The 15,296-nt window shown below is 36.8% G+C and overlaps 1 protein-coding gene across 1 annotated transcript in view; it reads right to left on the reverse strand.

Moving 5' to 3' along the window:
- Positions 1-843: 843 nt before the first annotated feature.
- Positions 844-15,296, reverse strand: part of ANO5 (anoctamin 5) — an 86,286-nt gene continuing 71,833 nt past the window's right edge. Inside the window, exons 18-22 of the mRNA XM_010858408.1 lie at positions 13,545-13,675; positions 11,181-11,386; positions 9,381-9,559; positions 7,607-7,712; positions 844-1,501 (exon numbers count right to left, since the gene is read on the reverse strand). Coding sequence (XP_010856710.1) covers positions 1,271-1,501; positions 7,607-7,712; positions 9,381-9,559; positions 11,181-11,386; positions 13,545-13,675 — 853 coding nt within the window. The 3' untranslated portion in view covers positions 844-1,270. The remainder of the gene's footprint in view (positions 1,502-7,606; positions 7,713-9,380; positions 9,560-11,180; positions 11,387-13,544; positions 13,676-15,296) is intronic.

Consider the following 15,296-nt stretch of genomic DNA (forward strand, 5'->3'; position numbering starts at 1 on the left):
ACGAACATACTTTTTTTTTTTCCACTTAGCTGTCAAATCCATCACTGCATTCTTACTTGGTTGATCCACATTTGGTGTTAACTCTGTGATTGATGTTAAACTAACAATTTCTCTGAAAGAAGCTCACATCTGAGATGTTACATCATCAAATCAACAGCACAACCACATTGTGTGGGTCAAAGGCACTGAACATTGTACAGCAGTGCATCAATAGAAAAAGTTGTAAACCCATTAAAAGACTTGAGATTGCTTTAAACAATGAGATACAGTTTCATAAATGACCTGTACCTAACTTATAGGAATAGTTAATGCTCAGATTCACTTCATGATGCAAAATAGGCATTGTGGATGAAAAACGGTTTTTAAAAATATTTCAGCGATTTTCTAGACTGAAGTCAGTAAGTTAATCAATATACATTGTCTTGCATTCTTAAACTATTAAGAAGACATAATCACTTCACTATATCTTTCATTTACTTAAAGACCTGAAATAATCTAACACCTTCTTAATGCTATTTCCCAGATAAGACGATTCAGTCTTAAAACCACTGCTACCAAAGTGTTATATTTAAAGAACTGAGTTATTAGTCCTTGGCTGAAATCCAAATGTTCAGTCTCTTTGAAAATCAATTTTGTGTTCACCAGGAAGTACTATCTGGAATTTTGATGGAGGTTTACCTTATTCAGGATGATTTCAGAACAAAGCTCTGCCATGATATCTATCCAGTATTTTTAATATGTAAGTTTTCCTATCTTATCTGATTTTGGTTTTTCATCTGCATAGTCTAAAATGGCAGGATATATATATATATATATATATACGGCTCAGTAGACCTCTTCACTTCTACTCTTTTTGTCCCAATACTTTCTCTGATAGGGTAGAGATATAAAACAACCCAAAAGAAAGAAGACCATGAAAATGTGCACCTTCACTGGAAGGTGATAGGAGAGCCCACGTCCAGTGTTTAATTCCAAACTGCAACATCCCATGATTTTCCAATATTCTGATTTCACACATACATTTAACAATTATTTATAGAATCCCAGAAACAATATCTAGGGAGGGTCCAGCCAGTGAAGTAGACGGGTGTTCTTCCAACTTCCATGAAGCTGTACAAAGGCCTCCATAAAAGTGTACAAAAATCTGAGTTTAAAAAAAAAAAAAGAAGAAGAAGAAAGGGTAAAAGACACATGGCTTCTGGCTTCTGACTCCAAATCCAGATAAACTGTGAACCCAGACAGGCAACCAACCACTTGCTCATTGTGTTAATTAGGGTGTTGATTCAGCCAGATTTGCTTGGTTTTCCTTAATAGTGAAATGCTTGGCAAAATCAGTAGAAGAAGCAGAATTCAACCTCAAGTTCTCTTTTAGTTTGTTAAGTTCAAAGTCATGGAGAATCTTGACAGTCATTAACTTTTCTCGCTTGACTCTTTCCAGAACATCTTTTGGAACATCAGGGATCATCCAGGCCAAGAAAAATTTAATTAAAAACACAACATGCTAGAGGAAACATAAAAGAAAATCAGAGACACTGTTTAGCTATCAAATGTTCAGCAAAATGTCCTTACAAATCATTTCATTCATTCAATAAACTGTGCTTGACACAGTAGATAGAAGGTAAAGCAAGAAGATTTAGTCCTTGGTCTTGGAACTTTCCTATAAATCCAACATTAAGCAAATAAATAAATATATACTGCTGCTGCTGCTGCTTAGTCGCTTCAGTCGCGTCCGACTCTGTGCGACCCCATAGACGGCAGCCCACCAGGCTCCCCCGTCACTGGGATTCTCCAGGCAAGAACACTGGAGTGAGTTGCCATTTTCTTCTCCAAGGCATGAAAGTGAAAAGTGAAAGTGAAGTCACTCAGTCGTGTCTGACTCTTAGCGACCCCATGGACTGCAGCCCACCAGGCTCCTCCATCCATGGGACTTTTCAGGCAAGAGTACTGGTGTGGGGTGCCATTGCCTTCTCTGAAATATATACTAAAATATGTAATTACAGAGATTCCAGTTGAACTTGGTTACTGAATATACTCTTCATCTATGCTTCCTCCTGAAAACCTAATCAAGTATTTGTAAAGAAATTAATAAATTGTATTGTTCACAAAGAAACAAAAAAAAAAGGAGCAAACAGGGAAAACAGACTGGAGAGTGAAGAAAGCTGGCACTTAAATTTGCAATTGATGATACTGTGATGGTAGAAACCAAGACAAAAGCTAATTTTGTCTTGAATCAAAAAAGTCAGGAAAGATGGTGCTAAGGACTGTGAATTCATAGTGTGGGTGGAGTTAAAAATAAGAGGATTATTTAAAAATCTGTAAAGGGGCAGATGAATTTTCAGAACCTCTCTCTCATCTACATTTGAGTATTACTTCTTTCCAACCCCCACCTGGCCGCAACTGAGTGCTTTATTTTCTGCAGAAATTAAAACAGAAAGCTGTGCACTCAGAGGCAGCAGAGATGGCAGAAGATGAAGATGCAGCATCATACTGAAAATAGGACAACTCAGTGAAGTTCAGCATTCTAAATCACAAGATCTCGAATCCCTCCTTCCCTTCTTGGCTTTCAACACAACCACGAAATAGCTCAACAAGCAGGAGGTGGAATGATTTATTTTTCCTCCAGAAAATATACCTAATCAGAGAAATTAGAATTATAGATATCAAAATTTTATAGGTCTCAAATGAAAAGGCCCCTTTTTCAGCCTATAGTGAAACCCACCCAAAATGATCTTCCTCTTGTATACACACAAAGCTCATGACCAGGTATCACTGTTTCACTCTTAAATACGAGCAGATTTCCAAGAACAATCAAATACATAAGGAAGACTAACATGGAAGAGTAAGATGGAAATGGACAAACAGGATCTATTGTCCATTTAGGATATCTAAGAGGACATAGAGAGAATCATGGGAATGACAGACAGTAGCATAACAAGACAAAGACACAAACTGGACTATTGATAAGAGAGAAAATAAATGATAATTAGAATTTCAAAACAGTTGTTAACATCTGAACAAGAAAAGTCTCAAAAAGATAGGACAGAGAAAAGAAGGAAATTATCAAAGAAATAATACAAGCAAATTGTCTCAACTTAAAGGCTAATAACATTTGCATATCCAAGGACTTTAGTGAGTGTCCAAAACAATGAATATTGGACAATATCACATGACTTTCTGGTGAAGTTTCATGAAAGAAGGTCTAGTGAGAGAATCCTCAAAGTTTACTGACATATAAACGGATCATAAACGAAGACTGGAAAATTAGAATGGTATTGTATCTTTATAGCAACACTGGAAGCTGACAAAAAACAGACCAATGTCTTAAAATTTCAGGAATATTTAAATAAAGTTGATTCAAAATTTTTCAGGGAAAATGACTTCTCCTCTTGAATACTATACCAATTAACTATCTATGAGAAAAAGAAGAAATTTTAATATTCAAGTTCTCAAAAATTGCCCATTTTCCTCAGAAAACTAATAAAAGATGTGCTTAATCTAAATAAACTAGTAATCCAAGAATGGGAAAAACATAGATTGAAGAAAATACTGTATTTAATATAAGAAAAGTTAAACTCCCAGAATGATGGTGAGTCAGAACCTGTAATGAAAATCATAAATAAACAAAAACAAAAATTCAAAAGAATTCTTTTTGTAATTTACCAGGCTGAAAGGTGATCTAAAACACTGATGGAAAATGTGGGATGAGGGTGACAAATTCGTAAAGAACTGAGAGGGGTAGAGATTTAAATTATATACATAACCTCAATAAAAATAAAATCAAACAAAAACTGATTGGAATTTGCATTTTCTTGCCTTAGACTTACCTAGCCTATTATTGGCCTTTACTAACAGGACTGGAAAAGGTCAGTTTTCATTCCAATCCCAAAGAAAGGCAATGCCAAAGAATGCTCAAACTACCGCACAATTGCACTCATCTCACACGCTAGTAAAGTAATGCTCAAAATTCTCCAAGCCAGGCTTCAGCAATATGTGAACCGTGAACTTCCAGATGTTCAAACTGGTTTTAGAAAAGGCAGAGGAACCAGAAATCAAATTGCCAACAAATTGCCAAAAGCAAGAGAGTTCCAGAAAAACATCTATTTCTGCTTTGTTGACTACGCCAAAGCCTTTGACTGTGTGGATCACAATAAACTGTGGAAAGTTCTGAAAGAGACGGGAATACCAGACCACCTGACCTGCCTCTTGAGAAACCTGTATGCAGGTCAGGAAGCAACAGTTAGAACTGGACATGGAACAACAGACTGGTTCCAAATAGGAAAAGGAGTACGTCAAGGCTGTATATTGTCACCCTGCTTATTTAACATATGCAGAGTACATCATGAGAAACGCTGGGCTGGAAGAAACACAAGCTGGAATCAAGATTGCTGGGAGAAATATCAATCACCTCAGATATGCAGATGACACCACCCTTCTGGCAGAAAGTGAAGAGGAACTCAAAACCTCTTGATGAAAGTGAAAGAGGAGAGTGAAAAAGTTGGCTTAAAGCTCAACATTCAGAAAACGAAGATCATGGCATCCGGCCCCGTCACTTCATGGGAAATAGATGGGGAAACAGTGGAAACAGTGTCAGACTTTCTTTTTCTGGGCTCCAAAATCACTGCAGATGGTGACTGCAGCCATGAAATTAAAAGACGCTTACTCCTTGGAAGGAAAGTTTTAACCAACCTAGATAGCATATTCAAAAGCAGAGACATTACTTGGCCAACAAAGGTCCGTCTAGTCAAGGCTATGGTTTTTCCTGTGGTCATGTATGGATGTGAGAGCTGGACTGTGAAGAAGGCTGAGCACCGAAGAATTGATGCTTTTGAACTGTGGTGTTGGAGAAGACTCTTGAGAGTCCCTTGGACTACAAGGAGATCCAAGCAGTCCATTCTGAAGGAGATCAGCCCTGGGATTTCTTTGGAAGGAATGATGCTAAAGCTGAAACTCCAGTACTTTGGCCACCTCATGCGAAGAATTGACTCATTGGAAAAGACTCTGATGCTGGGAGGGATTGGGGGCAGGAGGAGAAGGGGACAACAGAGGATGAGATGGCTTGATGGCATCACTGACTCGATGGACGTGAGTCTGAGTGAACTCCGGGAGTTGGTGATGGACAGGGAGGCCTGGCGTGCTGTGATTCATGGGGTTGCAAAGAGTCGGACACAACTGAGCGACTGAACTGAACTGAACTGAATGCTCAAAATCCTTCAAGCTAGGCTTCAGCAGTATGTGAACTGAGAACACCTGGAACCAGATGGAGTGTGAAATCAAGCTGGACTTAGGAAGCATTACTATGAACAAAGCTAGTGGAGGTGATGGAATTCTAGCTGAGCTATTTCAAATCCTAAAAGATGATGCTGTTAAAGTGCTGCAGTCAATATGCCAGAAAATTTGGAAAACTCAGCAGTGGCCACAAGACTGGAAAAGGTCGGTTTCACTCCAATTCCAAAGAAGGGCAACGCCAAAGACTGTTCAAACTACCACACAATTGCACTCATTTTACACGTTAGTAAGGTAATACTCAAAATCCTTTAAGCTAGGCTTCAACAGGATGTTAACCAAGAACTTCCAGATGTTCAAGTTGGATTTAGAAAAGGCAGGGGAACCAAGATCAAATTGCCAACATCCATATGCAAAAGAATTCCGGAAAAACATCTACTTCTGTTTCATTGACTATGTTAAAGCCTTTTACTGTGTGGATCACAACGAACTGTGAACAATTCTTAAAGAGATGGGAATAGCAGACCACCTCACCTGCCTCCTGAGAAACCTGTATGCAGGTCAAATAGCAACTGTTAGAACCAGAAATGGGACAATGGACTGGTTCAAAATTGGAAAAGGAATACATCAAGGCTGTATATATATTGTCACCCTGCTTATTTAATTTCTATGCTGGGTATATCATGGAAAATGCTAGGCTGGATGACTCACAAGCTGGAATCAAGAGCCAGGAGATATATCAATAACCTTAGATATGCAGATGACACCACCCTAATGACAGAAAGCAAAGAGGAACTAAAGAACCTCTTGATTAAGGTGCAAGAGGAGAGTGAAAAAGCTGGCTTAAAACTCAACATTCAAAAAACACTAAGATAATGGCATCCAGTCCTATTACTTCATGGCAAATAGATGGGGGTGGGGGTGGGGAACAGTGGAAACAGTGACAGACTGGGCTTCAAAAACTGCAGACGGTGATTCCAGCCAGGAAATTAAAAGACACTCGCTCTTTGGAAGAAAAGCTGTGACAAACCTAGACAGCATATTAAAAAGAAGAGACATCACTTTGCCAACAAAAGTCCCATTAGTCAAAGCTATGATACTTCCAGTAGTCATGTACTGATATGAGAGTTGGACCATTAAGAAGGCTGAGCATCGTAGAATGATGCCTTTGAATTGTGGTGTTGGGAGAAGGCTCTTGAGAGTCCACTGGAGTGCAAGGAGATCAAACCAGTCAATCCTAAAGGAAATCAATCCTGAATATTAATTGGAAGGACTGACACCTAAACTGAAGCTCCAATACTTTCACCACCTAATGCGAAGAGCTGACTCATTTGAAAAGACCCCGATGCTGGGAAAGATTGAAGGCAGGAGGAGAAGGGGCAACAGAGGATGAAATGGTTGCCTGGCATCACCGACTTGATGGACATGTGTTTGAGCAAACTCCGGAAGATAGTGAAAGACAGGGAAGCCTGTTGTGCTGCCATCCATGGGGATGGCAGAGTCGCAAAGAGTCAGACACAACTTAGCAACTGAACACCACCACCAACAATCAAGTGAATAAGTGCCTTATATTTCTTAGTTGTTTAGTCGCTAAGTCGTGTCCAACTCTTTTGTGACCTCATGGGCTGCAGCCTGCCAGACTCCTCACTCCATGGGTTGCCACTACTTCTACTCGATGGGTTGTTACTTACTTCTCCCGAGGATCTTCCCAACCCATGGATCGAACCTGCATCTCCTGCATTTGCAGGCAGGTTCTTTACCACTGAGCCACCATGGAAGCCCTACATTTATTTATCTCTGCCTTATAGGCCTTAATGTCTCATGATTTGTGGTCCTCGGTTTAAACCTTGGTCAAACACCCTCTCTGTATTGGTTCTCTTGTCTTATATCCATAATCATACTAGCTATTCTACAAGAAAGGAAATGTAATGCAGTGGGAAGAATGGAGGTTTGGCAGTGAGATATCTGGCACTGAAACTCAGCTTTAATATTAGCTGATTATCTTTAAACCAACTACTTAATTTTGCTGACTGTCAGATTTATTTGTCAAGGGTGAATAATACAGCTGAACGTAGAAAGTTATTCTTATAGCTTCTGGAACTGGTACATAACAGGTGTTTGGTAAAATTGGTGGATCCTCTGACCTCAAGGGAAGAGATCTTAATTTTTCTTTTCTGTGACCTTGGTATCTTCAACAATAGCAAGGAATAACAGGCAATTGCTGTACTTAAACTATTCCTAACTTACTTTTTATGACAACAAATACTTCCTTCAAAACACTCTAGTGAGATAATGCTAATTTTCTGCTCAACAGATACTCTTAGAAATATATGCCTGAAGGGTGAAAAGAGACTTACCGGCATGAAAGTTAAGAAAGGCTTACCTCCATGATTATGATGAAGGTCATCTTGGCAGCAAGGACGTGCCAGAACTGAATATTATGAGCATATTTGTCCTCACTGTCAGGAGGATTTCTGTAATCTCTGTATCTGAAAAAATGGAAGTCAATGCAAAAAATAAGCTACAACTACAAACAAAGAGACTTAGTATAAATTCATATTGTTTCTTGTAAGAGATCCTTTTAGTTGACCACAAAAGTCAAGTCAAAGGAAAATAACTGCTATTACCAAACATTTATTTTCCCTATACAGATAACAATCATAGGCATATGCTTCTAATGTATAGTATAGATGTAGCAGGAGACACAAGTGAAACTTCTCTCTTGCCATAAAGACAAGTTTCTCAGGAGTTAGCTAACTTTGCTCTTTTCAGTCCCTTTCTTCCTATTCCTTAACAACTCAGTTCTACCATCACTCCACTGACACCAACTGTCTCTGGTCATTAAATTGAAGGAAAATTTTAATTCACATCTTATTTTATGTCTGTGAAGAACAGAACTTGACACTGTTGATCATTCTCATTTTCTTGAAACTCTGTTTTCTTTTGGTTTACAGGACACTGCATTGTTTTCGTGTTACTTATTATCCTTCGGGGGTTTCCCTGGTGTTCAATTTGTGAATTCATTTTTTTTTTCTATAATGTTTCTAGATATTGATGTTCTTCAAAGATTCAGTCCAGCTAGGAAGTGATGGCATCAAGAAATCTGACACTCGTTACGATTCTTCTCTATATAAATATGGAATAGGACTTCCCTAGTGGTCCAGTGGTTGGGAGTCTACCTCATCCATGGGGATACAGATTCTGTCCCTGGTGTGGAAGGATACCACGTGCCTCACGGAGGCTAAGCCTGTGTGCCCAACCACTGAGCTGGCCGCTTAGGGCCCGTGCTCTGCAACAAGAGAAGCCACTGCAGTGAGAAGCCGCCAAAGCTAGCCACTAAGCCCCACCTGCCACAACTGGAGCAAGCCCGCGGGCAGCCAACAATAAATAAAAAATATGGAATATAAAAAGGTTTTTGTCTACCCATGTTGCAGGTAGACAAAAACAGATATTGCTGTTTTTATTGGAATCCCAGATGAAGCAGTTGGTTTAAGGTTTAAGTTGATGTACCATATGTGTGTGTGCGTGTACACATATATATACACACAACACACACATATATTATACACACACATGTATATACACACATGCATATATATACACACACACACACACATATGTGTGTATATATGTATAAATGATCTTTAAATCCTAAAGTAAAAAGATCCACACAGTTCATGAGACACAGAGTATGAAAAGAGCAGGTTTACAAATCCAATTTCACACTCCCTGCATCGAAGAAACCTTTCAAATGGGATGGCTAATGAACCAACTATATTGTTCTTTCTCTCTTCCTCTCTCTCTGTTTGAGGACACAGAGTTAAATTCAAGTAGGTTGAATGCACATATAATATGACCATGCTGTGTGATCTATAGACATGAAAGCTTGAATCAAGGGGACATTTGCTGGAGAAAATTTTTCCAATAAATTTAGAAAATAAGAAGCAATTCAAAAGTGACATTATCTTTACTGATAGTATTCTCTTACTTTTGAGTATTCTACTTTTTTCAAATCAGAACCATACAATGTATGAATTTTAGAACTGATGTACTTTATCCAAGATTTTTACTGCCCCAAGTAAATTTTTGTTAAGACGTGAAGAAAACAGAGAACTTAAGAAATACATTTAAAAAGCAAAATGAAAACAAGAGAAAACCTGCAAGTGTTGTAGTCTCGTTTTTCCGAAGGTACAGTGTTGTTTGGAAAATCGGCTATGAGGAATACTGAAAGGCTGTTATTGATATACCCACTCATAGGCCAACTTTCGTTTACTGAGTAGGCGTAGTGGTAAACTAAACGGGGAACCATATCCGATGTAAATGCAACAATAACAGCCTAAAGGACAAAGCAAGAAGAAAATCATGAGCTAATAAAGCAGTTTTATGAAAGTCTGATTTGTATATTGTTCAGATCTTTGTGCCTTAAGGACGCAAAATTACTAGTATGCTATTACTAATCATGTTAACATATGAGTCTTTGACCTAAAACGTAAAATAGTTCATTTCTGGTGTATGATCAGTGTTACAAGATTTCACAGCTAGAAAGAGTTACACTGAAAATTTAACCTCACTGTTTGTTTCCAAAAACACCATACCTGTATCTGTCTCTTTCCATCTTGCCTTGCTATTTCTTACATTTCTTACTATTTTATAATACAGTTCTACTCTCTTTAACCAAATTTAACTTGCCTGGATCAATTTCATAAGACAGGACCGACTGTGTGTGTGTGTGTCAGGGGGTGTATAGGGAATGAGGAATGGAGAAACAGAAGACCATGTACTGGTAGATTTCCCAGAGTTCAGCGCAATTAATTTCAGTATTTGATTCTGTAGGAATGCTATTTTCCCATGTTTTCCTAAGCTCTGGAATAGTGTAAATCTCATGTTTCCTTTGGGTAAGATGAGTCAATTTAAAATCATTTTGCTCTGCCTTTTAGTGATAGATTTTAAAAATATTTTAATATTGCTCCTGTAGCTACTGGTACATTTTCTGTTTTATATCACTTACTGAGCACATTTTGGCAGTTTTCTTTTCTAAAAAAGTGACAATTTCAAACAGATTTTAAAATGTATTAGAATAAATATATATATATAGCATTTTTATAAGTTTCTCACCTCATTCTTTTTTGAGATTGTCAGAATTTTGTTTATCTTTTCAATGAACCAACTCTTGGTTTATTTAGCAATTATGTTACCTTTTATTTATTTTCTAATGTGATTATTTCTGCATACACCTTTATTCTTTCTTTCTTACCACTTTCTGTTGATTAGTTTTACATTTTTTCTTAGTTTCATATAACAGGCTCAGTTCATACTTTCCTTCTTTTCAATAATAAAAGCATTTATTGGTATACACTTTTTATAAATGTGGTTTTAGCTGATTTGTATGAGTTTTCATTTTAATTAAGTTCTCCTTGTAATTTCAATTTTATTTCTTCTTTGTGCAATAAGCTTTCTTGGAAGCATGAATATTAAGTGGCTGAATTTTTGGCTATCTTATTATCAAATTCATTTTTTATACTATAATTGTATGTGAATATGCATTGTAAAATTTCAGCTTTTGGGAATTCAGTTTTATTACCATTTTTAATAAGTGCTCCATAAAAATAACAGGTAAATGTTATATATTCTATTTGTACTTTATGTATAATCAAACTTTAATTGTATTACTTAGGTTCTTTACACCACTACTTATTTTCTGTCTACTTTGTCACGTGGTATGGGTATCATGGCATTTTAATAAGCATGTTTTACAATTTTCCTTATATTTCTAAGAGTTTGCATGTCACAGATTTATCTGTGTTGTTTAGCACATAAAAGATTAGGGATGTTTTGTCTTTAGGAAGGTCACCATGATGAAATCAATGTACATACTGAGTTAAACATTATTCACAATCTCCCCATCTCCAAGAAAAAAAATCATCAAGTAGAGTTTCCACTTAAATAGGTCTACTTACATTAGTTGCAACAGAAAGGACAGCCATTCCGTAAAGAATGTCTTGCCAAACACCTATGCTATGAGCCTTAGCAGCTACAGGTCTCCTGTACTGAGTCGTAAGCTTCCAGGCATCCACTCGAATCTCTATTATGTTATTCAAGAGCGCGAGAAGAGGGGCCAAAGGAAAAGAGGCCACAAATAACGTAACAAATCCAAACTGGATAACTGTGGGGAGAAAAGAGAAATTCACAAACTCATCATTGTGGAGGGGAAAAGGGGGAACAGTCGGCCTAACTCCCGCCACTTCCTTCATTTTGAAGGGATCTACACCAGCAAAACACTCCAGGCCTCCTTCCAGCTGCCTTCTTCCCCTTTCCTAGAGGAAGCACAGTGCCTTATTGCTTGCTAGAATAGGACGGAGAAATTAGTCATGCACAGCTCAGTTCTATCCCTGCTGCTTCTTTTAAGATCTGCTTGTCTGAAGAAAGCATCTATTCTTATTAGATAAGATAGTCTTCTTATTCATAAAACACAGTCTTTTATTATTATGGCCTATGCTTAGGTCTGCTAGTCTAGTATTTATATTGGTATTGGCACATCTGTGGGGTAATCAAGCTTTCTATTTTGCTAACCTATGTACTTTTTAAGATCAGAAATAATCACTGACTCATTTGTATGTTTTGAGTATATAAAAGTACTCAACTATAAGCCTTATGAATGAATGCATTATTTAAGATTTGAAAATGCTAACAGAGGAGAAGGTAGTATAAACAAGATATTTGAGAATAAATCAGAAAATGAACCACATAAACATCAGAAATATATATATATAAGTTGCATGTGGTCAAAGGAAATATAGATATCCTAGAATGAGGTATTTTTTAAGGTCCCAATCCTCTGTACTAACTTGACATCTTTCTAAAAATGTTTTACTCTCTTTCCTCACTAAGGCTTAACACCTATATAAGCTGGCTTATTTCTCTGTTTCTTCTTTTGTTTCCATCAGTGCTTGGGGTAAAAGAATCCACGTGGCTGGCAGACTGTACTTCCCACAGGAGGGAACCAAAAAACAATGAGACAAAGATGACTTTCCATTGTAGGAAAAAAGAAAAAGTAATCTTCCACTAGTCCTCTATTTTTAGATAGATCTTGAGAGTTTCTGGATTTCAGCATTTCTCATAATACTTTCTGATTAGCATCAGTCTTTTCATCTACTAATCCAAGAGAACAAACTGCCTCCTTCCTAACTTCTCTACTGAACCGAGAAACAGAAAATGAAGGTGAAGTATTATGCAGAAACAGCTTGAATTTCTAGGTTCAAATCTCAGATCTTTACTTATAATCTCTGTGGCCCACGGCAAATAACTTCTCCAAGCTTCAGTATTCTTTCAAATAAAATGCAGTGAATAATGACTGTTCTGTAGAATGCTTTAAGATTAGAGATACAGTATGTAAAACAACCAGAATAAATTAACTCTTAGTTGTGTCTCAATAATTAATCTTGTTATGAAACAATGATTTCATCTTTTACTTTCAGTTATAACCTCTGACACATTTATGCAAAAATTCACTTGAAACATACACAATTATTTAAAAATTACAGCCTTATGACTCCACAAATCAAGGACTGCCTAGTTTTATAACTGTAGACATCTTCCTATTTGCCCAAATATACCTATTTTAATTTAGGTATCATATGTACATATTTCAGTGGAGAATCGGTAACAAATTCAGGTCATCTCATTTATTCTACCATGACTTTTATGGGCCACGAAAATAAGCTGGGAAAACTGTCCTCTTTAATTTCACCAAAACAGCAGAGAAGGTCATTTGAGAGGAAACACTCTGAGTAGATTCCACAATCAGTCCTGGGGTTCTCTCTCTTAAAATTTCACCCCAAACTCTCTTCAATCCTTAGAATATTTTATGCGTTTCTTATGTCCGCTTTGGGTTTCCCTTGCATATCTACTTTTAGCTTCATTCTTTTCAGCCTGAAAAAAGGATATACACTAAATGTATGTCAGACTCTAGTAATGTTTTTCATTGCATTCCCTCTATGAGCAATCACCATGGCAAAAAAAAAAAAAGCAGAAAGCTAAACTATTTTGAGACAAGTATTAAAAAGTGATCCTTACTTAATTTTGTTCAACAATATTAACATTAAGTTGATAGGAAAAATATCTCTGAGATTGCTGTTTTGAAACTAAATTTCATCCTGCATTATATTTGGGGAAAACAGATATACTGAGCCAATATTTTTCATTCACTGTCCAATGATTTATTGGACACCTACTATGTGCAAGGTAGGAAGAAATATTAAGAGACGAAAAACACTTATTTTACTCAGCTTCTTTCAAGTTTCAAGGCAGAGGTTGAAAATTACCTGTTTCCAAATACTCATAGAATAACTCAAGAGAACCAAAAGTTTCAAGGTCATGATCCTGCTCCCATCGACTGTATAGCTTTTCAGAGTTGGTTCTGGCTTTTCGGCGTCTCCACCAATTCAGAACTAAGCTGTTGGAAGTGGTAAAAGTAAACATGAAATAGGACTTAAGAGAAAGGGGTCAGAGAATCACAGTATTAGATCTAAAAAATGGAGGTGAGGGAGGGCAAGTAAGTTTAGATTACAGAACAAGTAGAGAGAGACATGACTGCAACTAAAGTCCAAGTCAAAATCTAGTGTTCTGTTCACATCTACTTGCTAAGGATGAAAGATCTTTATTTGGATGATAAAGAAACTAAGACAACCCTGCCTCTGCAGGGTAATGTATTTACTCAGAGACAGCTCTTTAAAGAGCACATGGAGGAGAGGTCACCACAGGACTGTTTTTATATATTGAATTCACTAACCTTAACGATGTTGTGATACTAAGGCCACTTGGGGGAATGAGAAATGGGTTACAATAGAAAATGTATGACAAGGGAATACAGAAGTTTATCTAACACATGACAAGAAATATAATGATCCTAAACAAGATATTACCTAAATCAATTCTATATATAAATATATAAGAATATATACATTATATATATATATAATTTAATATATCATGATATAATTAAGAAAAGACTTTTTCAAAATTAAAAACTCAATCCATGTAACACATCATATTAACACATTTAAGGAGAAAAGTATAAAATCATAGTGACTAATGCAGAAAAATGCATTTGATGTATTTCAACAACCTATTAAAACCTACTTATGAAAGAAAAGAAGGAAAAGAAGAAAATTGCCTCAGTCTGATCAAAAGCATCTGCCAAAATCGTGGGCTAAACATAATTCTTAACAGGGAAAAATTAGCAGAATTCCCCTTAGAATTAAGATCAAAATAAGAGTGTATATGATAACATTCAACACTTTATTGGAGATCTTAGCCAAACAATAAAATGAAAAAGAAAAAGTCAAAAGAACGGGAAATGAAAGAGAAATCTATGATTACAAATAGTAATGTGAACGGACTGCTTGCCTAAAAAACTCAAATGAAGATAGACAAAAATTATTACAAATAATAAGAGTTTATCAATATATGGCATTCCTATATACATCCTCAGTGATCAATGCAAAGAAATAGAGGAAAACAACAAAATGGGAAAGGCTAGAGATGTCTTCAAAAACACTAGAGATACCAAGGGAACATTTCATGCAAAGATGGGCTAGATAAAGGACAGAAATGGTATGGACCTAACAGAAGCAGAAGATATTAAGAAGAGGTGGTGAGAATACACAGAAGAACTGTACAAAAAAGAGCTTCATGACCCAGATAATCACCATGGTGTGATCATTCAACTACAGCTAGACATCCTAGAATGTGAAGTCAAGTGGGCCTTAGAAAGCATCACTATGAACAAAGCTAGTGGAGGTGATGGAATTCCAGTTGAGCTATTTCAAATCCTAAAAGATGATGCTGTGAAAATGCTGCATTCAATATGCCAGCAAATTTGGAAAACTCAGCAGTGGCCACAGAACTGGAAAAGGTCAGTTTTCATTAATCCCAAAGAAAGGCAATGCCAAAGAATGCTCAAACTACTGCACAATTTCACTCATCTCACACACTAGTAAAGTAATGCTCAAAATTCTCCAAGCCAGGCTTCAGCAATACATGAACCGTGAACTTCCTGATGTTCAAGCTGGTTT

The sequence above is a fragment of the Bison bison genome, unplaced genomic scaffold (assembly GCF_000754665.1).
Source record: "Bison bison bison isolate TAMUID 2011002044 unplaced genomic scaffold, Bison_UMD1.0 scf7180017864388, whole genome shotgun sequence".
Taxonomy (NCBI): domain Eukaryota; kingdom Metazoa; phylum Chordata; class Mammalia; order Artiodactyla; family Bovidae; genus Bison; species Bison bison.